This window comes from Trichogramma pretiosum, unplaced genomic scaffold (assembly GCF_000599845.2).
Source record: "Trichogramma pretiosum strain Unisexual culture from Peru unplaced genomic scaffold, Tpre_2.0 scaffold10, whole genome shotgun sequence".
Classification (NCBI taxonomy): domain Eukaryota; kingdom Metazoa; phylum Arthropoda; class Insecta; order Hymenoptera; family Trichogrammatidae; genus Trichogramma; species Trichogramma pretiosum.
This window is the reverse complement of record NW_019641652.1, coordinates 1043508-1064709: the sequence shown is the minus strand read 5'-3', so window position 1 is coordinate 1064709 and position 21202 is coordinate 1043508. Positions and strand designations below refer to the sequence as shown.

Genomic DNA, 21202 nt, shown 5'->3' with positions numbered 1-21202 from the left:
GACTTCCATTTCTTTTTCTCTCTTACATTTTTATAGGGAGTCACGCGTAACGAGCGTGAAACACCAGCGAATCGGAAAGGAATTTCTCGTCCGTTGAGCTTGCAAGATTATTTGCCGCCTTAAAAAGCCGTGACCTCGAGAGGCCCGGCCAATGAATGTGTCTAGAAACGAATGACGCATATAATATAATAAATGGCTCCATGTCCGTCTCTCCCTCTCTATCTATCTCTTTCTCGATTTAAATGCCTTCGAAGCGAGCAAGCAGCAAAAAAAAAGGGCGTGCGACATTGCAAACAGAGAAAGTTCAAATGAGCACACACACACACACACATCGTGCGTATAATCGGCGCGGTCAGTGTCACCTTGACACTAATCCCATATTTTATGCGCGCCGCAGAAATTGACCAGACGCACACACGGGGACACACACGCACACGTGCGAAATAAATGCTGGAAGAAAAAAATTTCGCTAAAGACGTGAATTATGCAGGGACACGAGTAAGAAGCAAGTATGAATCAAATGAGAAATTTCCCCACGTGCGCACTACGGGCCTATATATATAATATACCGATAGCGCCCAATCGTTACAGATACATGATATTAATAAATATTTACATTATTCATGCGATACGGTATTTTAAAAAGCAAAAGATCGCCTCGCGATTCTCTCTCTCTCATCGATCGATTGTCCGATATCGCTGAAATAATAACGGTCGCGTCTGAGTCTCGTCTCTTAGTAGTTAACGCGCGCGTGGATCGAATTACCCGCGCGGGAGTCGTGTACGTATAACGTTATGCATATATATATAGTAACTATATAGTAAAGCTGCGCTGCGTGCGCGAGAGACGGAGACGGTAAATAAAATTTAAAAATTTGAAAGCTGCACCTCCACCACCGCCGCACGCGCAGAACGACGATCGCTGCGGACGACGGCCGTTTGCCAAGCGAACCGTTTGAACGTATAGGCAGCAGATTCGGAGCGCGTTTCATACGGCGCCGTACGCACTGTGTGTATATGTATAGTTTAGCGAATCGACGCGCGAACCAATAACGAGCGCCGGACATCTCGGCGAGGAAAAAAGGGAAGGAGAGTGGGAATTATATACAGGGATAGTAATATAATAGCGCGGGCCGCGTATCTATATGTGTATATAGGCACGTATTGTAGAGTAGACGTATACACGAGCATTAAGCAACAGGCACAACACATTTCGTATACGGATTTATATACATATAGGACGAGCAGCATCAGCAGCAGCAACAGCTAAGCGGCCGAGGCGCAGAAGGCAGTTGGTTCGCGCGCGCTCTCTCGTCGACGCTTTCGCACACACACGCACATAGACATGCTATATAACCTTTCGCTTTTCGCGTTGCGTTAACGTTCCCAAAGAAGAGTCTCGTTCCGTATATATGCGCGTATAGCCGCCGCCGCCGCCGCATTATACATGTAAAGCTCGAGCTTCTTCGGGGGTATATAACAGTTTGCAGTTTTTAGTTGATACCCGAAAATCGCGCACGTAGCGCGCGCCGAGCTCGCTCTCTCGCAAAAACGTTGATCGAGTTTTTCAAACTGCTCTGCCTAACGTCTGGCAGTCTGCAGGAGCGAGCGAGATAGAGACGTTGTCGTATGTAGCAGCAGCGCCACCCCGTATATACATACATAAAGCTGCACAAATTATTATTTATATATACGCGTGAAAAAAATTAGCGAGTATATAGTGTGCACCGTGACCATTCGGCAATTCGACTCTCAAAGTTCGCAGTGCAGTGCTAATTGTGTGTCAGTGTGTGTATCGTTGGTGCAGCGTGTGTATATATAAATACATGCGCATGTCGTTATAAACGTTATACGTTGAAGCGAGTCGACAGAACTCGCGCGCGCGATGCTGCGCTGCGCCGTGCAGCGCGCACACACGATAAAACGATTCAAGTAAGTAGTGCTAGCGTGAAACAATAATAAAAAAAAACAAGAGTAAATCCCGCGAGTGCAGTGTGCAACGCAACGCGACGCGACGCGCCGAGCAGCAACAGTCTCGTTAACTATATACATAGTACACATTATTATTATTAACGTATATACAGCAGCAGAGACAGAGAGAGAGAGAGAGATAGACCTTCTCTCTCGTTCGTTCGCGCGCTCGCACGGGGTATAACATATACACGATACACATTATTGTGTGTATCCGCACACGCGAGAGAGAAAAAGAGCTGTGCTGTTGTGTGTGCCCGCGTCTCTGGTGGAAAACTCTCGGAGAGGCCTTTTGTCAGCAAAAAAAAAAAAAACTGATATACGCGCGAGGCGTATGATATAGTTGGTCGTATTATATATACAACGTCCAGGTATATATATAACGAGTGCAGCAGCATATCGTCGTGAGGTGCGCGCGTGTTGTGAAACTGCAGTTACGAGAGGCATATATCGCGAGAGCAGCAGAGTCGCTTGGTCCTCTCTCGCACTCTCGTCGAGTCGTGTCGTCGTCGTGTGTTCAAAACCGTCGCTTTTATATTTATATACATATATAATCCAGTGGTGTGTGTGCGTGCGTATATATACGTGTGCGCGGCGCGCTTCGGTTCTCTCTGTGTTGTATTATATGTGTGTGAGTGTCCGTGTCTCTCTGTGCATCTCTCGCTCTCTCAACGAAAAAAGAAACTCGAGAGCTGAAAATTCCGTTGAAGACACGAGCGGCAGGCGTCAGCGGTGGCAGCTGTACTTGTATACCGTGTAACGCACAACTTAAAATATACCAAAATAATAATAATAATCGTACGCGACGACGAAGACGAGCAGTACTTGGTCCTGTATAAAAGTGCGCGCGTGCGAAAGTGGTGTAAAATCCCCGTGTGAATTTATCAACCAACGATTCCGAAAGTGTACAAAAAGTGAGGTGTCAAATGTTGATGATCAGGACGGCGGCGCAGCAGCAGCAGCAGCAGCAGCAGCAGCAGCAGTTGTTATTATTACCGAGATCATCGATGCCGAGAGGCGAATTTTTTCGATGCGACTCGCAGCGCGTCGGCCGCACCATTGTGGACTGCAACGACTACTCCGTATCATTATCTGCCCCGACGGATCGTCGTCAGCATCCTCGTCGTCGTCAGTAGAGATAAGCAGCGAACTACAGCGAGGCGAGGCCGCTGCCTTAGCCGCCGCCGATTTCGCCCGCACGAGCTGACCTTAAACGTAAGCGTGTTTTTTTTTACAAGGCGATGATTTTCTTTATTTTATAATGAAAAAAATGCATTGTGCACTCACGCGCGCGCATGTGTGTGTGTGTACATTGTTATCGTTACCATCGTTCGTTGCGTATTTACATTATACATATCGTATGCATTCGCACGCACTGTATGCGTGTATTATATTTAGTCCTATTACACTCGAGTACACTCACGCACACAAACTATACCTACATGTCCGTGCGTGCGTGTGTGTGTGTGTGTGTCTGTTTTGCACTGCACTATACACATACAATACATGTATATATATTTCGTATACGCGCGAGAAAGAAAGAGAGAGAGAAGCGAAACGTTGTACGTTTGATCTGTGTGACCGTCAGCCTTTTGCAATGATTGGTTATATGCCATCTAACGTCGAGATCTTCCGTTGCTATTATACATACGGCTCGACTCGCAGATTTTTTTCTTCATTCATTCGCACGGACGACTTTTCCTACGTATAGAACACGTAAAGCAATCCTCTAGCGCCTATTATTTTTTATTTTTTTACCGTACACGCGCGCGTCCGAGATACAGTTTCGTTGCAGAGAGAAGAGAAAATCGGAGCGCGCGTTACGTCTCGCAGGCCGCGGGCTCGGCTGCTGCTGCTGTTGCTGGCGCCTTTTTTTTTCGAGGGAGAGGTATTATATATACATACGCTATGTTAAAAACGTTTAACGAACGCAGCAGCAGCGGCATAGCAAGAGCACACAATGTCTCGCAGGATACGAGACACACGCACCGGCGCGTTCGATATACATATTATAATAGGAAAACACCCGACAGGTTTTTCAACATTCGTTCGTGTGCCTTTATACACGCGCGGGCGCGTGTAGTATAGCCATAGTTTGTATAACGTACAGTGGAGCAATTTTTGAACGTGATGTCATAATGCCCGCGCTGTGTGTGTACGTATCGCGCAAACACACGCGCTCGCTCGCTTGCTTCTTCTTCTCGCGAATCTTCTCTCTCTCTGTATCTATGCGAGATGGCAGTATTTCGTTACACGATATAGAAGCAGAAAAAAATAAAGAGAAAAAAAAAAGATTCGAACCTTGAGAGATGAAAAGAAAAGAATAATTATTGTGCGTGGCACGCGGAGATAAATGTACGTATAGTATTCCGGGGGCCTCGAATGTGACTTTTATTGATGTGCCTTTTTTTCTCTCGCTCTCTTTTTCTCTTGATTTTTTTTCTTCTTTATTTTATTACCCTCGGCGAGATCGCGTTGCTGCCGGTACGGGTTGCTCGTGATATTAGGAATGTTGGCGCGCGAACGCATTATATTTGTTAACGTTATACGTTGTGACACGCGGGCGGCGCGCGGTTCGATTAAATATATACAGAACTATACGTAGAGGCGCCTGCATGCTTTTTCCCGCTTTAATATCGACCTATACAGAGAGACGACCAGATGCTTCTCGAGCCGGGCCTGTATAATAACGTGCGCGGGACACGTTTTCGGAGTCGCTTTAAATGCCGCAGTATGCGCGATGCTTATCGAACGTAATGTTATTTACCTCCAGAGAAAAAGAGAGAACTGTCACCTGCCGCAGCATCACGCAAGGCACACTTCGGATAGATTCACTGATATTACAACACGCCGATGATACAGAGACGATGTATAAAAACGCACTCTTGCAATTATTTTATCGTCTTGGTTATTGACGAAAATCGCACAGCTTGGCGTGACACTTGACCGGTCAAATCCGCGCATTTATAATAAATGCAGTATAATCGCGACACGTTGTCTGCTCGCCACCGAAGCTCGTCGAGCACTGCGGATCGCGATCCTCGTCGGCTGCGGTCAACGTTTTATCGCAACAATGTATAATAAACAACATTATAATATTATTATAAGATAACCGAAACAATGTTTCGAAATAACAAATTTTGTTGATCGAATCTCGGAGCAATCAACGATCTCTCACGTTTCTACCGTTGCCCTCGTTCAGTGTCATCAAGATGTGACATATTATTACAGAAATCGAGAGAGGTACTCCTTGCCCGGACTTTAATCGGACACAGACGCACACACACTTACTCCTCGTTCATTTGTTGTGCCGTCTTTTTTTTGCGATTAAAAAGCTTAAAGATTACCGCACGATTGTTATCACTCCGAGTGCCTGTTGACATTTGTCGTGTGCCGCCGCGCATATTCATTGTAATTCGGCATAATACATTGCACATTCTTGGCAGAAATTTCTCGCGTTCCATTACTGGGTATTATCATTTGTTCCCGTGACTTTATAATGCACACACACACACAGACACGCGACGACGATAAGCGATCGGCGCGCGACACCTCTTTTTATGTATTTTCATTGGAATTACACTTGACTCGGTCGGGCGCTCTTATTAGGAATTAGCAATAACAATAAAGAGCGAGAGAGAGAGAAAAAAACTGGGAATACCGAGTACTAATGTGAATATTATTTTGTTTACCTCGAGTCAATAAAATAACATTGTTCGAGAAAACATACGACTCTTTTTTTTACACAATCCCAGAATGAAACGTTTGCTACTGTTATTATTGGAAATGACCATAGTGCTGTCGCGATCGTGACATACCGACTTGCGATTTTCGATGGAAATTTTTTGCCCAGGATGCCTATGGATGCGAGGCCCTTTATATATTATCGGTAATAGAACTCAATAAGCTATGTGGAGTGTATTAAAATAGAGACAATTTTTCTTCTTAAGTGGGAAGCGTCGCTTAATATACTTATCGATGTCAGCAGAAATGATCGATTGTTCGATAAATCAACGTTCGATTTTCGAGTACTTCCGTGAAACATCTTTCCAGTTTCCGGAAATAAGTGGCGTTATTTATAAATATTTTACCTGCGTACGTGCATCATTACATAGACCCGCTGAATTTCTTCTTTTTTTCGAGAGAGAGAGAGAGAGAAAAAAAGAAGCAAAAATACCGACTCCACTGTCAGCGACTGTGTACGTGCGCCCACTAGCCTCGTTGTTATCACCTTTTTCTTCTTTCTCACTCTTCATATTTATAACGTGGGCCGCGGGGGAGACATTGAACTTGTTTCCACGCGTGAGATGGCGCGGAAAAATTTTGAATGACTGCCAGTAATGTGTCGCCCGCGCGAACGAGGGATAGTGTCCAAAACGCTTTTCTGCATTATATGTCATTTAATACGCGTGTATATAAACAATAAACAAAACTTCTGGAATTTTTCATATTCATAAAAAAAATAAAAAAATAAAAAAAAAAATGTGCGCTCTAATTCCTCTGTACTCATCTCGCTCGCTCGTAAATATTTTCGGCTCTTCGCTCTCGATGCGCGCAAAACAATTTTGTGCAGCACATCGGGGGATTTTATGGCCGAGAGAGAGATGCGGTATCGAGATCGGTGCGCTCTATATTTGAGTATATTATTGTTGCGGATAACAAGAATGTCATCCGCATCGTTGTGCATGCCTGATGCACGCACCTATATATCGCGCGAGACTACAATTACTGTGTAAGCCGCGCGCGTCCTTCACTTTGTTGTCTTTTTTTGTTATTGTTGTTACGCTCGCGAAAGAACGATATCTGCTCGATTTTGGCGCGTAGCTTTCGCGCCAATTGGTTTGTATACAAATTTCACGCGATGCGCGTAAAAACACATGCTCTCACTCGATTCATTAAGCATTCATTCATGGATGCAGAATTACGAGCTAGAGAGGGGCCCACGATTCGAGCTTATCGGAATCTAATCGCGCCGCGAAATCGTACGAAATTTTAATGAACGAGTGCATTGGCCCCTTATTACGCCCGAGCTACTTACTACGCGCGATCGCGGCGAGGAAGGAGAAGTAGCGCATCGAAGCTACACAATGTGCATCAGATGCCGGGCGCGCGCGAGATTTAATCTAATAATTAATGTAAACATTAGCCTAATATCTGTGATTTTTTCACCATTGCCTGCAGTCTCTCATCGCGAATTGACGAGCGGTCCTGCGCTCGTGCACATTACACAATATTAGATATACTAAAGTTTCGGGTCTTGAGTTATCTCGAGCTGCAACGATCCATGTATCGAGATTTGTCGGGAAGCTGTGCAGCAGCACGTAAGTGTTTTTTTTTTTTTGATCTCCGGTGAATGAAATTTTTTTTCTGAATCACGCGGCGAATGCTGAGATATTACCGTTTCACTTTCATCTTCTTCCTCCTCGGTCGGATTTGTTCTCTTTCTCTTGGAATTTCGGAGTTTATGTAGATTTTTTCTTCGCTTTCACTACTTTCTGGTCGGATGCGCGAAAGAAGCGCAATACAAACAGCCGCCGCCGCTTATACACATGTCTTTATGACGCAGATGCATTAGAAGAAAAATATGAAACAAATTCAATCGGGACTTGTGTAGCACACTCCCTCTCCCTCTCTCTCTCGCTATGCGAAGTCGTGAGCACGCACCGGACGCCGTGCCCTTATAAGCTCGGACTTCGCAATTCTTCTTCACGGATAAACCGAACACTTGTACGTTGAGCAGAAAATAACACAATGACGTCGAAGAGATTTGAAAAGAAAAATGTTCAAAAAGAAAAGCTGTCGCGCGGACACCACACGACGAATAGAGGATGTCTCGCTAATCCGGCATTTACTCAACATCAACTTCAACAACGCTTAGCGAATATGATATATTTTTTCGATCTCTCTCTCTCTCTCTCGCTTTTACACCGTTTCGCCAAATATCGAAAAACAGAATGTATGTAAAGTTTTGTTAACGCCTCGGTGGCGACGAAGCTTGTCAGCGTATGTATATGGCCGGCTTAGTGCTAAGATAAATATACGAAAATTTGTCATCGACGACCATGGCGAGAACGACGCGTGCATGTGTGCTCAAAGCATTAGAGCAATACCAAGAGCAAAGCAAGAGCAAAAAAAAAGAAGCTTTCTGGAGCTTTTTTTGAGCTTTTTTAATGTCTGTCAAGATTATTATCTTATCACAAGATCGCGCATCGTTGAGTTTATTGTGTAATAATTCTATTACGCGACAAAAATACTCTTGATCGTTGATTAATTTTGATCGATCTTAATGGCTATCACAAGGGTCATTAAGGAAATGAATCGTTTATTTTTAGAGGGTTCGATTTTTGAAAATATTAAATTTCTTCTTTACATTTCGAAATAAAAAAAAACTGCTCGATATCAAATTATTTCTCCCGATTACTCTATAAACACTCTCATACACATACGCGAATTCTCGGAAAATTTCATGGAAGTTTTCTATCGTTCTCCAAGACTAGACATCAAAAGTATATCTTCGAAAAATGACGAAAAACATTAGTGTGTCGAAGCGATCAAAGTGCGTAATATAAGTCGCCGCGCATTATTAAAACCCACCTTGTATCTCATTATCAAATCGTCATCGTAAAAAACGATTTAAAAGTCTTGTATAAAAAACGATTCACATGCTTTCGATTATCTCCACATCCTCCCCTTTTTTCTTTAATTGCGCAATCGCACCATAAACATAATTGATTTCTGTTTTTGCTAATTTTCTTCTCGTCGTTTTCTTTTTCCAGACTCGTGCCAGGTGTCAAGTGTAAACACGACGACGACGTCGTCGTCGCGCGCAACAAACCGCCTACGGGCGAGAAAGAAGAAGAAAAGTTAGCCGGTGGGTCCGTCGCCACCGACTTCTGGATTTCCGTCGTCGTCCAGCAGCAGCAGCAGCCGCGACATGACGAGCCACAACGACACGGCGATGGACATCGGTGGAGGAAGCTGTGCCAGCTCTACCACCGACGAGGGACACTATTATTACACCAACAATTGTAAGTTGAGTCCATCGATCGATCGACGTTATGTACATTTGACCGGTAGCGTCTAGCAACGAGAGAGGTATAAATTCCACGGGTTTAGAGTCATGGCTTGTCTATAACGTGGATGGCGGAATTGGTATGGTTCTCGCCTGAAACATAGAGGTGGCTCCGGGTTCGAATCCCCGTGCAGGCCGGCTGACTTTTCTAAACAAAGTGTTGCGTGGACTCTCCAATATGATCAACCGAGTTTCATGAACTATTCAATGTTTCAGGTGAAACTTTGGTACTTGAAGCTCGGAATATAAAAGGTCATATTTGCCCTGCGTTAGAGCCCTCAGTATCTAATGCAGTTTCCAAGTTGACAACATTCTTTTTTTTTCAATAATAAATTGCGTACAGGCTCTCTTGGATTGTTAATGAAACGTTACGTTAGAAGCTAAAAAATCTATGTTGTTACGAAATATATTTAACAGTGAATTTCAAAAACGACATTTAAATGGAGAATAGAATTTTTGACAGCTGTATCCATTTTTTCAGCTGTCACGCTTAATTCGTGTCTTATCTTCATGTAGGTTTCTCTCGTAAATCGAAACGATCGACTGATCGGACGGAATTCATACGATTTTTGAGAAATCCTCGATATGCAGATGTGCTACTGCTGCTGCTCCGGGGCTCTCGATTTCTCTTCATTATTTTTCCGTGCGACGGATTATACGCATATTTTTATTTTGTCGGAGCAGCAGCGTATTTACTGCGTCTCGCTCGTGCACGAGGTGTATCGCGTGACTCTTATACTCGTGAGTCTAATGCACACATGTGTCGGTGTGTGTGTGTTAGCTGCTGCTCCGATTTAGCGCTTACGAGCAGGTATAGATACAAACGCTGCCGCAATGATGAGTTGAGAAAACACGACTACGGATGAGATTTTGATTTTATTCTTTTCATTTTTTTTCCAAAAAATTCACTGGTTCGAGTCTGCACGTGTATAGGCCACACAACAACAACGACAATATATATACAACGCGCCCGTGTGAGTGTAGCAGTCAAAGCAGCAGCAGAAGTGAAGAATATCGGTTTGTTTATTTTAGGAGGAGAGCTATTCTTTATATGCATGTTCAAATCTATATATTCACTCTCTCTCTCTCTCTTACTCTCTCCCTCTAAAATGGAACACCAAGTTTATTTTGGATAGTTGCAGGCGCGACTTTGAATATATATCTCTATATCTATATTGTGTGTGCCGAAGCTTTCGTCAGAAAAAAAGAACAACAAAAAACAAAAGGAAAAACAGAGCGATGTACATTCATTGAGCTGATCTATTGGAAAAATGTTCCAACTCCGCTCTTTACAATCCTAACAAATTATGTCATACGATATGATCGTACATCCGGTCGTGCACACATAGCGTACGTGCGCTACTCCGCGCCAATCGCTGATACTAAATTTGAAATAACGCGCCCGAAGTTGCGTAATAATAATCGCGCTTACGAGCAAATTCAAATTTTTAACTCGCCGCGCGCCGTTGGCGACGCGCGTGCTTTTCGTAGCTCTCATCTCGAGATTCGTGCCTCGTTATAACGAGTACCTGCGCGTCGTACATTATTATTATCACGACGAGCCACAAATTATTACGTCGAGCTTATTTATATTATCTCGTACAACGAGAGACGTTTATCAGCTCGTCGCCTCTCGACATTATTATATATACAATGTGTATTACAGCACGCGTATATATGTCATATATACCCGTTTATCAAAAGATAAAATGTATGTGTACAACGCGAATCGCGCGCCGCGTTCCTTCCGAGCACATGCGTCGCGAGAAAACATAGATCGCTGATAAACGGTGCGCGGCAAAAGATGAGCAGCAGCAGCAGCAGCCGGCAAAATGCGGTACAGACGACTCTTTGTTTTTGCTGTTTGGCCGGTGGTGACCTTGACGGCTGCGCCGGGCGTACAAACGCGAGCCCGCACGCATCTAACTGTTATCCTCGTCGCGCGTTTAGTGTACGACGACCGATGTGAAGTTATACGGGGTGGGGTCATCGTCGCCGCACATCTATCTCTCGATATTAAGTTAGTTTATTCGTGGGGCGCCGCCGGGGGTATACGGCACTCACACACACACGCACGCACTCGATGCATTGACGCAGTTTCGCGCGCGCGGCCGCCGAGGATCATCAAAAGCTCCAAAAATTTTCGTTCAGTGCGTGTTTGTGTTTCTGCACGAAACACACGCACCGACTGCCTTTGATCAATTATGATCTAAAAGCGAGAGGAGACATCCGCTCGTTTAAAACAATCTCGTCGTCTGTGTCTCGTGCGTGTCGTGTATAGTTGTATTTGTGTCTGCTCGTTTATTTATACGTTTGTGTGTGTGCACGCGAAACTATAATTGCCAATATCCGCCATCGTCATGCTGTAGTAAACGTAAAATTAAAAATTGTACGCTATACAGTGTAGTGGGCAATTAGCAGTTTTGAAAGTATTAACTGTACCCCCCTCTTCAGGGTTTTCATGTTAATACTTGTGATATTCCGTCTGAGAGGTAACTCGTTTCAAACAGCCTTACTTGTCATTTGCTTTCCAATGTTTATACTGCTGGAAATTACTTGTAATAAATACAACAAATTCGTTAATTTTTAAATTATTCAAATAACTGAGATCGACTGATAGTCATTAGTTCGCACTCATTGGATAAAAGTTTTGTGATGTAGCGTAAAAAGAAATGTGCCTCATTGTTGCTGTTTGTTTTGCAGATTCTACGATACCTCGTAAAAAGCGGATATGTCTGGTTGGTGTAGCTAACGATAATCCTGCTCTGGGTGCTGCAGCTCATCATTTTGATGTCCCTGTTCTTAAATCTGAGACTGGAGTGGAGCTCGTAGATGATACCACATACTGCACCTATTTTATTCTCACAGAATTTGAGACTCCGATATTCGATGTATTATATAAAAGTGCACACCGGTTAGTAGATTTGGTTCTTTTCTGTTATTGTTTTCAAATGTTCTTCTGAAAGATTGCAAAAACTAATTAATTTCTTTCAGGATATTGGGTCCAACGGCTCTGTTGCAGCTGGAACAGAAAAAAGAACCACTACCCAGCAACAATAGACCAATGTACACTCGCTCCATGTTTGGTACAGCAATTGTTTTTACAGGATTTAGGGAAAAAGAAGAATTGGTAATTTATTTATTGCATCATCATAATAACAAAATATAAATACTCATTGATATAAATATCTTAATTTTATCACAGACCAAACTTATTAAAATAATCCACTTCATGGGAGGTAGTGTAAAAAGAGACATGGGCACAAAAACAACACATTTGATAGCAAAGACTTGTGGTGGTGAAAAATGTAGATATGCAGATACGTTTAGAGTTCCCATCTTGAAACCAGGTTTTATTGAAGAATTATGGGCTGACCGGGACAATCTAGATAGCCATTATGATCAGGAAGAGTTGGCAAGTTTTAAAACATATAATAATTTAACTTTATGATTATCAATGAAGTTAATTGGCTATTCCATTATAGATAGTCAAATATCAAATGTTACCATTTACTGGTGCACGGATCTGTTTTCATGGTTTCACAGCAGATGAAACGAAGCATATGGGTGATATGCTTAAACAATATGGAGGGCAAGTGGTTGATTTAACAGATTCAAATGTCACTCACGTGGTAAGGATCTTTATCTTCAATGATATTGTAGTAACTTTTGCTTTTTTTTAAATTTGGCTTTTCTGTTTTTCTTTTCATTTTTGATATGCACTATATCCATTGGTACAAATTGTTTGCACATCTAATACAAGGTTTCTGATGACCCTATTCGCTCCTCTCTTTGTTTACCCAAAGTTCCTAAAATAACTCTACCTCGCTTGATTATACCACCACCTCCAAGATATTTGGAAGGATCTCTAACAGTGCCAACTCCAAAACAACGCAGTTCTATGCTACATTCATTTGCCTCTTACAATCCTTCTTACTCTAACACAACTGTATCGTCGGAAAACTCAATTCTCATGGAAGACATTAGTGAAGATTCTGCTATTTTTATGGACATATCAAATGATCTAGCAAGCAACTCATCTATCAACTCACCCTACTCTAACAGTGTTAACGAGAATGACTCCATGGACATTGATTCTTATTTCGAGCCGGTTTTGCGCAAAAAGCACAAAAAATTCGAGGATCATCGTGTTAACCGCAGCATGTGTGAAACACCAACCAGCCATAATCGCTCCTGTGGAAGTAAAGGCAAAATATCAACGCCCAAACGTTACATGCGATGGCGACGATCGGTAGGATCCTGGACCTCGCCCCCGATGGTTCATCAACCGCGTTTTTCCTATCAGTCGAGGAGCAATGCCAGTGAACGAAGTTTCAGTGAAACACGCAAACGCTTGGGCAGGTGCTTGCGACGTAGCTCTCAGCTGTTTTCAAAAATCAGCGAAATAGTTTTTCCATCGAATTTCAAGCAGTACACACCGGTATCTCCGGGGGGCAGACGCGATCACCATCAGGACGAGACACCTACTAATGCCAAGCAAAAGTATACTCCACTGCCAAGCCCTATTCTTGGGCCTGCTAGGACAGCTCGCTTTAGAGATAATAAAAATAATGCGAAACCATATAGGTGTCAGAGAAGACCGAGTTTACTGGAAAGAAGGATAGCTAAAAGATGTCAAGAAAATTCTTTTTTGGTAGTACACATTAATGCTACTTTTGATAAAATGTTGGGTTACCCAAGGTTTCCATTTTTCATCGTGGAAGAATGATCGTATTATGGTCTTGTGAACTCGTTCATGAGTGTTTTTCATGACTGTTATGTCTATTTCAATCGGTGTTATCGTCGTTTATGAATGAAAATCCTAAACCTAATCGTTTTTTACATTGACATCATCTAATCTATACCTTGCAGAGCTTGCGTTTGGAGTGAAACTGTTCATTTTACCTTCTAACTTTTCCCTGATCTTGTGTTGTACATTTATTGTTTTAATTTTATAACTTGCACGTTTATTTTAACAATTTTTATAAAGGATAAAATATGTCCTTATAAATGACATAATGATGGAAAGCTATTATAATCTTGATGTATTTTTCATCCATAGGTTGTGGACGAAACTCAAAAGAAGATGCCTGACGTTATTTCGGAAAGAGCTTGCGTTGTCAAGTCAGAGTGGTTTTGGGCTTCCATACAGAATCTCGTCGTAGCTGATGAAAGAGAATACCTTTTCGCAAATGTATGTGCACTTTTTTTAATTAAAATTGTTTACTATATTACTGATATTATAATATTTGCTCAATGAACTATTTTAGCATTTGGAAATCACAAAATCAACACCATTAGTAAATCGTGAAATTCCAACACCAGATACGGGTACACCGTCATCTGCGTCGAAAAGGAAGAGAAAACGTCTGGCAGAAACACTAAATTACAATAATGGTCAAGCTCCTCCAACACCTACAAGCGTTAATAAACGCCGATCGAGCCTTAGCGATGTCCTGAGCTTAAATGGTAGCTATCTTGACCGAACAGTCAGTCCGGATAAAAAGTATCTTGATGGTAATTTATTATTTTTTAACAGATATTATGGCTTTTTGGGTATTATTTGAAATCTAATTTAATTAAAATGAATATTTATTAATTGATAGATATTTCAGAAGTTGAAACGTCCAATACAGATGCTGTGATAAAAAATTTGTCCCCTAGACATCAAGTGTTTCTTGAACTCCTTCAAACAGAATCCAATTATGTTGGCATTTTAAGCACAATTATGACGGTATTTTATTGAATTTTTATTGAAAGCATACACTTTTTCAGTATATTTTATTATCACACAATTGCTTGCAGATGTTCAAGTCGCCATTGGAAGCCCTCATAGATAGTAAAAATGAATTATTAAATGGTACGGAAGCTAAAATAATTTTCGGCAATTTTCCGCCGATTTACGAAGTTCACAAAAATATGTTGGATGAACTAAGACACTGCGCAAATCACTGGACCGAAGATACTTGCATAGGCGTTATTTTTCTCAAATATGTACCGGATTTGATCAAAGCTTATCCGCCATATGTGAATTTCTTTGAAAACACAAAGGAAATGCTCGATCAGTGCGATCAAAATAAGCCTCGGTTTCATGCCTTTTTAAAGGTTTGCCAGACAAAGCCAGATTGTGGCAGACAGAGTTTGAAGGAATTACTTATAAAGCCCGTTCAACGACTTCCCAGTATTAGCTTATTATTAAACGGTATATTTTCAATTTTCACAATCACGTTTTTATCCTTTATTTGGAAGTTTTATAATCGTTGTATTTTTTTCAGATATACTTAAGCATACAAGTAAGAGTAATCCAGATCATAGTGCCTTGGAGAAGTCATTAAATAGCATTAAGGAAGTAATGACGTATATTAACGAAGATAAACGTAAGACTGAGGGTCAGTTGGCTATGTTCGACATATTCAACGAGATCGATAACTGCCCACCACATCTCGTATCATCACATCGTTCATTCATCGGCAAATGCGATGTAACAGAAGTGCACGAAGAGCTAAGCCGTCGTGGAGACCATCTCGTTTTATTTTTGTTTACCGATACTTTGGAAATCTGCAAAAAACGATCAAAAGGCATTGAAAAGATGAAAAGTCCAAATTCTACGGTTCACAGTGGTTTTCACACGGTAAAAGTCGACAAGGGCAAACCTTACAAGCATATCAGGATGCTTCCGTTGAGCGCCATCAAAAGGGTCGTTGACATTCGCGAAACTGATGGTAAATGAATCCCAAGTGATTATAATATTTCTTTTAAAATGAGGGATTAATTTCATTTGTTTGTTTTCTTAGATTGTCGTAAAGTATTCGCTCTTATGGTTCGCAATAATCAAGAGCTTAAAGATAAATTCTACACGTTCGCTCTACTTGACGAAGAGGTGGACAAAACCAAGTACCTTAAATCGTTGTGTCGACAAATGGCCAATACTATTTGCAAAGCTGATTCAGTAAGTTATCATGTCTGTGCAACTAAAACGATTTTATATGCTACTAGCTGTTGCGCATAAAACTAGACCAACTTTGTTAACAATTATGAAAAATCACTAATTGTAAGATTTTCTTAATGAAAAAATGTTAACTTTTACATTTTCCATATAACTTTTTTCAGGACTCGTTCCTCATCGAGCTTGACTTTAATCAACTTGAAGGTAGCAATAGTGAGGTATCAGTAGGGACACTGAGCAAAGCATTTAAGTGAGTATCGATTTATTTCATTATTAATTAATTTTATTAACTACTACTTTTATAATTCAATTTTTACATGCATTGTTCAAACTTCTTATTTCTATTCTTACATTTTATCAGTCTACGATTATTTTAGAATTAGTTAAAATTTTCATTATAAAAGACAAGATTTCTTCTTTTTCAATAATTTCAAGTTTTTTTACACCTTGATCACTGCGTCAATATTATTCAATCAATTGTTTTTCTTTTTCTCGCTGATTGCATGTAAACTGTCAACAATAATGGGCCATCCATGCGATTGATTACAGGAATCTATTTCGTAATTTTAACCTGGATGATACGGATTCGTACGTGTTTCTACTGAATTGCATGTTTATAACTACATTAGATGTCCCACTACAGTCAGTTTTCACACTAAGCATTTACAAAACTTTCTTTCTGTACCTGCTTTTGTCCTCAGTCCTCATCACATATGCTTATGACTTCATTCATTTTTTTTTGTTTAGAAATAAGTTCTAATAAGTTAATTCGACAATAATTTTAGTATAATTTATATTTATTGGTTTTTATTAAATAATTCTAAAATTTTTAACATAATCAAGAATTAAATGCTCGTTCGTTGTTTGAAAAAAATGAGACCAAATATTTCATGAGCAAACATGTTCTTGTTAAAAAAAAAGAGGAATTCTATCTTTTTAACCATTGAAGTATGTCTCACTTTGGCAGAGACATTGTTTATGTTTGCAAATTGCATTTAAGCCATCAGCGTTTAATAAAAAAAGAATAAATTAAATTGAAACCTACTAATATTTTTTTTTGCATTTATTGCAGGTTTGCAACTCGTACTAGAATGAAAGTAGGTAGGGCATTTAGCTTCAACAAGACTCCCAACAAGCTGAAACGAGCCATGTCGACGATGATGTCTCCATTTGGCTCGACTACTAGTCTCACTCCAGCGAGTCGTCAACTAGCACAAATGCGACTAGCCAGCTGCAACAACCTAAACGTTAGTGAACCATAATCCTGATATGCCAAGCATGAAAACTCTTCTTTTTTGTAGTAACCTTTTATAATCGTCTAAAGAAATGCTTTATTTAACATTGTCAAACTCTTGGATTGCAAATGGTAACATTCCTATCTTTTTTGCTTCTTGCTTATTTACATGAAGTTTAACTCGAGCAATGCAGAATGCATGTCATTGAAAGAAAATGTTAAAACTTTAATCTTAAACATATTGCATATTGAGCAAAATATCCAATCAAATATTTTGTTCGCGTATGTTTCATTGTTATTTCAAAATTGATTGTAATTAGATTTTGTAATGTCATCATTTCTACCAAAGTGAATTCGAGATTTTTTTCCTTGTAGTTAAAACTTTACTAACAAGCAATGTTTTTACGGTTATCACACTGTATCATTGTTATGAAACGTTTTTCTTGAAGCAAAGGAGGACATAAATAATCACTTACGTTTTTCTTTGCGAAGAAGTAACTTTCAAAGAGCCGATGATTACGATCATCGTTGAGTGTTGATAATACTTTACATTATTATTGTTTAAATGTAAATTTGCCAATAATTGAATAATTAATGGATATTTTAAAATAAATACTGTTTTCGTGTGCTTTTTTCTTTCTATTTTGTTTGTTTTGTTTTGTATTTTGTTTGTTCTATTTTTGTTGTTGTTGTTTTCATCTTGATTAATATTATTTAAAATGTTGTCTGTATCTAATTTCAATTATTGCATGTTGCATGACCAGAAAAAAAGAAAACTTAATATGTAGAAAGGTAAAATAATGATCTTGACTAATGATGAAGAAATTTGAGAATTTTCCGTTACTCATGATTTTTGTATATGTGTATTACAGGAACTAGGATCGAGTACTCAGTCGACACGCGACGATCTCCTCGTTGCGCCAATGTCAGTGCAGCCAACGCGGAAAGCCAAATGCAACACACTCTCCGTGGCTGCGATTCGCAGGTGTTGATTATATTCATACATTCATCGTAATCCTTTAGCTGCAATGTTCCCGAAACCAATCATCATCTTCATCGTCATCTTTACACACGTTGGCTTCGTCGTCATCCTTACTAATAAATAACGAAAAATAATAATATTGTTAATGATAATATTAATAATAGTTAGTACAAGCTTAATGCGTAATGTAAGTTTAATCGGCAAACGATGTACTATTGTATGCGTTCAATACAATACGATCAAAGCTTTTATACAGGCTTTATCATGAGAATCTCCTTGATGATATATTAGTCGTGTATAATTATTAACAAGTACAACACAGTATGAAGATTTTGAACGATGAAATTTACGTTCAATAATTAAGCAGTGTTTGTTGTAATACTAAAAAAAGCTTCATTTTTTAAAAAATGTATCGATTCAATTAATACCCGCTTTTACTGCAAGTTTAAGAAGAATAATAAAACTACTTGAATCAAGTATTCGATTCAATAATTATTATTACGAGTACTTCACTCCAGTTGATGGATAAAATTAATCTTTGTAAACTTGCAGTATGCTGCCATAATAATAGCGTTTCAGTTGTTTGTGGCTGATGAATTATAAAATTAATCATGGATTTGAATTTAATGCATATTAAAGGCTTTCTTTCTGCTGGAATATTAACAATTTTACACGACTAAAAAATTCACTCGATAGTTAAGCATCAATACTTATAAGTAAATAATAAGTTTAAAACTTGAAGTTACTTTTTGAAATTAATCATAAGTATGATAATATATAGCCAAAATTTATTAAACGTATAAGCATACATGACTGACAGCGAATACACTTCCTATAATATTTTTTATAATAATTGGTTTAAATTCGCTGAAGATTTATATAGTAAAACCTTAGTTTATGAAACTTAAATAATTGGATAAAATCGATCCCTTCCATGATTTTCACGAGCTTCGTGAGCTACGTGAAATACATGTTGAGTAAAAATTATTAAATATGTTCATTATCGACATTTTTTCCCCCTATATTCTTTGAATATAAGATATTGTTAAAAAGAATCTTGTTTGTTATATAAATTGCGCAACAATTTTTTATCGGCAAAATAAAAGTTATTTATCCAAGATAAAATTTAAACACAAACATGTCAGTTGTCGATTTTTAAAAAATAAAATTTTCTTCTCACCCGCAAAATCATGTTAATCAAATCATAATTTTTTGCTTGTCACATTGATAAATTTTATAACATAATTATTAAGCTCCGAGTAATTCACTGACCGTTTCAATCATCAAGGCTGAATTAATTACATCAATGGCTTTTGCTTTTTTATCTTTCATTTTAGAAATGGTTCGGACGAGGCCATAGAACGCAATGCCAGAAATGGTTCGGAAGAGGCCAAAGACCACAGCGCCGATTCGGATTGAGTTAAAGCCCTATCTATCGATAACAAGCTTGTGAGACGCTCACGTTTCCTAGGATCTTAAATATTGGGTATAATGTCCCGAGAAACGGATAGTGGGACCAATTATTCAAGTTCTTAAACTTCAATGTGCCTCACGATGTTAACTATTTTTTTATGGATATTAAATGCAAGTTCTGCGTAGTGTAAAACGTTCTTGAAGACAGTGGTGATGACTCTTACTTCGAATTAAAAAGAGCCTACATACGCAAGATGAACGATTCATTACTCTTCGAGTTTCGTCGCCTTTGAAGATTTTCAACCAAAACTGTAAAACTTATGCATAAATGTACTTCCATTAATCTTGCGTTTAAAAAGAATTATACGCACGGAAATGTGACTGATAAACTTAAAAATTGCTTAATGCGAGATAAGTTGTAAAGGCCTGTATTTTTTCAATTATAATTCGAAGCGACATCATTAATAAGTTTGAAGTGAAAAATTTTCAAAGTTCTATGTGACTGTGATTGTTGCTGTGCCAATGAGTTCGTATACAACTTTGATGGTTACAATTGATCCAAAGCCTTGAGACTGTAACTTCGAAAGTTGTTGCATAATTTAATATCATAATCAATAAAAAATAGTATTAAGCCCCGATACTAAAAGAAAGTTGATTCTTCATGAAACAGGATGACAAGCTTATATGGTTGTGTATTTTGATTTTTGAACTGCTTTATATACTGCGAAATAGTTAAGAATTATTTTTTTATAAGTGCGTACATTTCTTGCTCTAATTTCTCCCGAAAACTTGTAAATAAATTGTTGAAACTTTTTTTTTGTTTTGCACGCGAGTTTGCCAGTGCTTAATATAGCAAACACGATCAAAATCATTTCTAACCATCAGAATTGTAAAAGTACAACGAACAATGGAAAAAGAAAAGAGAACAAAAATCGAATAGAGTTTGATTAATTATTGCCTGTAAATAGACACGTTGTTATTATTCCTATTAAGCCCCACATTTGTTTTTGTAACTGACGAAAAGTTTTTAATTCAAAATTAAAACAAAACTGATGAAAGACAAAAAATAAAAATTAAGAGAGTCCGATTTAAGGATATATTATTTATTGTAATTATTTTTAACTAAGCTTAAGTTATCGTAATAAAAAATTAGCTAAGAGCTTTAATATGCAAACGTTACAAAGAAACTTCTACGAATTTTTTCATTCACACATCCCCCGACTTATATTCACGCAATCATAACTAAATCAATGTTTTAAATTTACATAATATGTCATTTTGAATTATACTTTTTAGCTGCGCAACTATCGACATCGAGACAGAGATGGTGTCGCCATGCAGTTCGTACTCTATTTTTTTTAATATATTCTCGCGCACACGCACGTATACGATAACGTGCAACCATGGTAGACCTGAAAACACGCACTTGGACCGTAGCCAATTTCATGAAATATGCATTCGATATACATTTTGAAATGTTGAACGACAAGCCGCAAAAGCCGCTTGTATGTTACACATACTCGCGCGCGCATTATTCATTTTCCTTGACTCGCTCGTCTTTGCGGGCCCTTACTGCATCGGAGG

The 21202-nt window shown here is 39.2% G+C and overlaps 1 protein-coding gene across 6 annotated transcripts; it reads left to right on the top strand.

Annotated features, from left to right (window-relative positions):
* The first annotated feature begins 1270 nt into the window (after positions 1 to 1270).
* LOC106656448 (protein ECT2) lies at positions 1271 to 20799 on the top strand. 6 transcript variants are annotated; one of them, XM_014377430.2, is made up of 18 exons: positions 1271 to 3186; positions 8748 to 8999; positions 11747 to 11957; positions 12038 to 12173; positions 12249 to 12458; positions 12529 to 12675; positions 12807 to 13697; positions 14106 to 14237; positions 14314 to 14560; positions 14659 to 14777; positions 14849 to 15245; positions 15319 to 15765; positions 15838 to 15992; positions 16154 to 16239; positions 16539 to 16577; positions 17062 to 17236; positions 18096 to 18208; positions 19543 to 20799. In XM_014377430.2, the coding sequence occupies exons 2-18, from the start codon at positions 8906 to 8908 to the stop codon at positions 19622 to 19624; spliced, it is 3681 nt and encodes a 1226-aa protein (XP_014232916.1). In that variant the 5' UTR covers positions 1271 to 3186; positions 8748 to 8905; the 3' UTR covers positions 19625 to 20799. The 6 variants fall into 6 exon arrangements, with proteins under 6 accessions (XP_014232916.1, XP_014232915.1, XP_014232917.1 ...); XM_014377429.2 differs by having other exon boundaries at positions 14650 to 14777; XM_014377431.2 differs by lacking the exon at positions 16539 to 16577 and having other exon boundaries at positions 1272 to 3186; positions 14650 to 14777; positions 19543 to 20798.
* Positions 20800 to 21202: the final 403 nt, after the last annotated feature.

Excerpts from the sequence above, each read along its gene's own strand:
- LOC106656448 (XM_014377429.2), top strand. The coding sequence starts at position 8,906 with ATGACGAGCCACAACGACACGGCGATGGACATCGGTGGAGGAAGCTGT. Across the intron at positions 12,676-12,806 it reads ATTCAAATGTCACTCACGTG|GTTTCTGATGACCCTATTCG; the intron begins GTAAGGATCTTT and ends ATCTAATACAAG. Across the intron at positions 16,240-16,538 it reads ACACTGAGCAAAGCATTTAA|GAATCTATTTCGTAATTTTA; the intron begins GTGAGTATCGAT and ends GATTGATTACAG.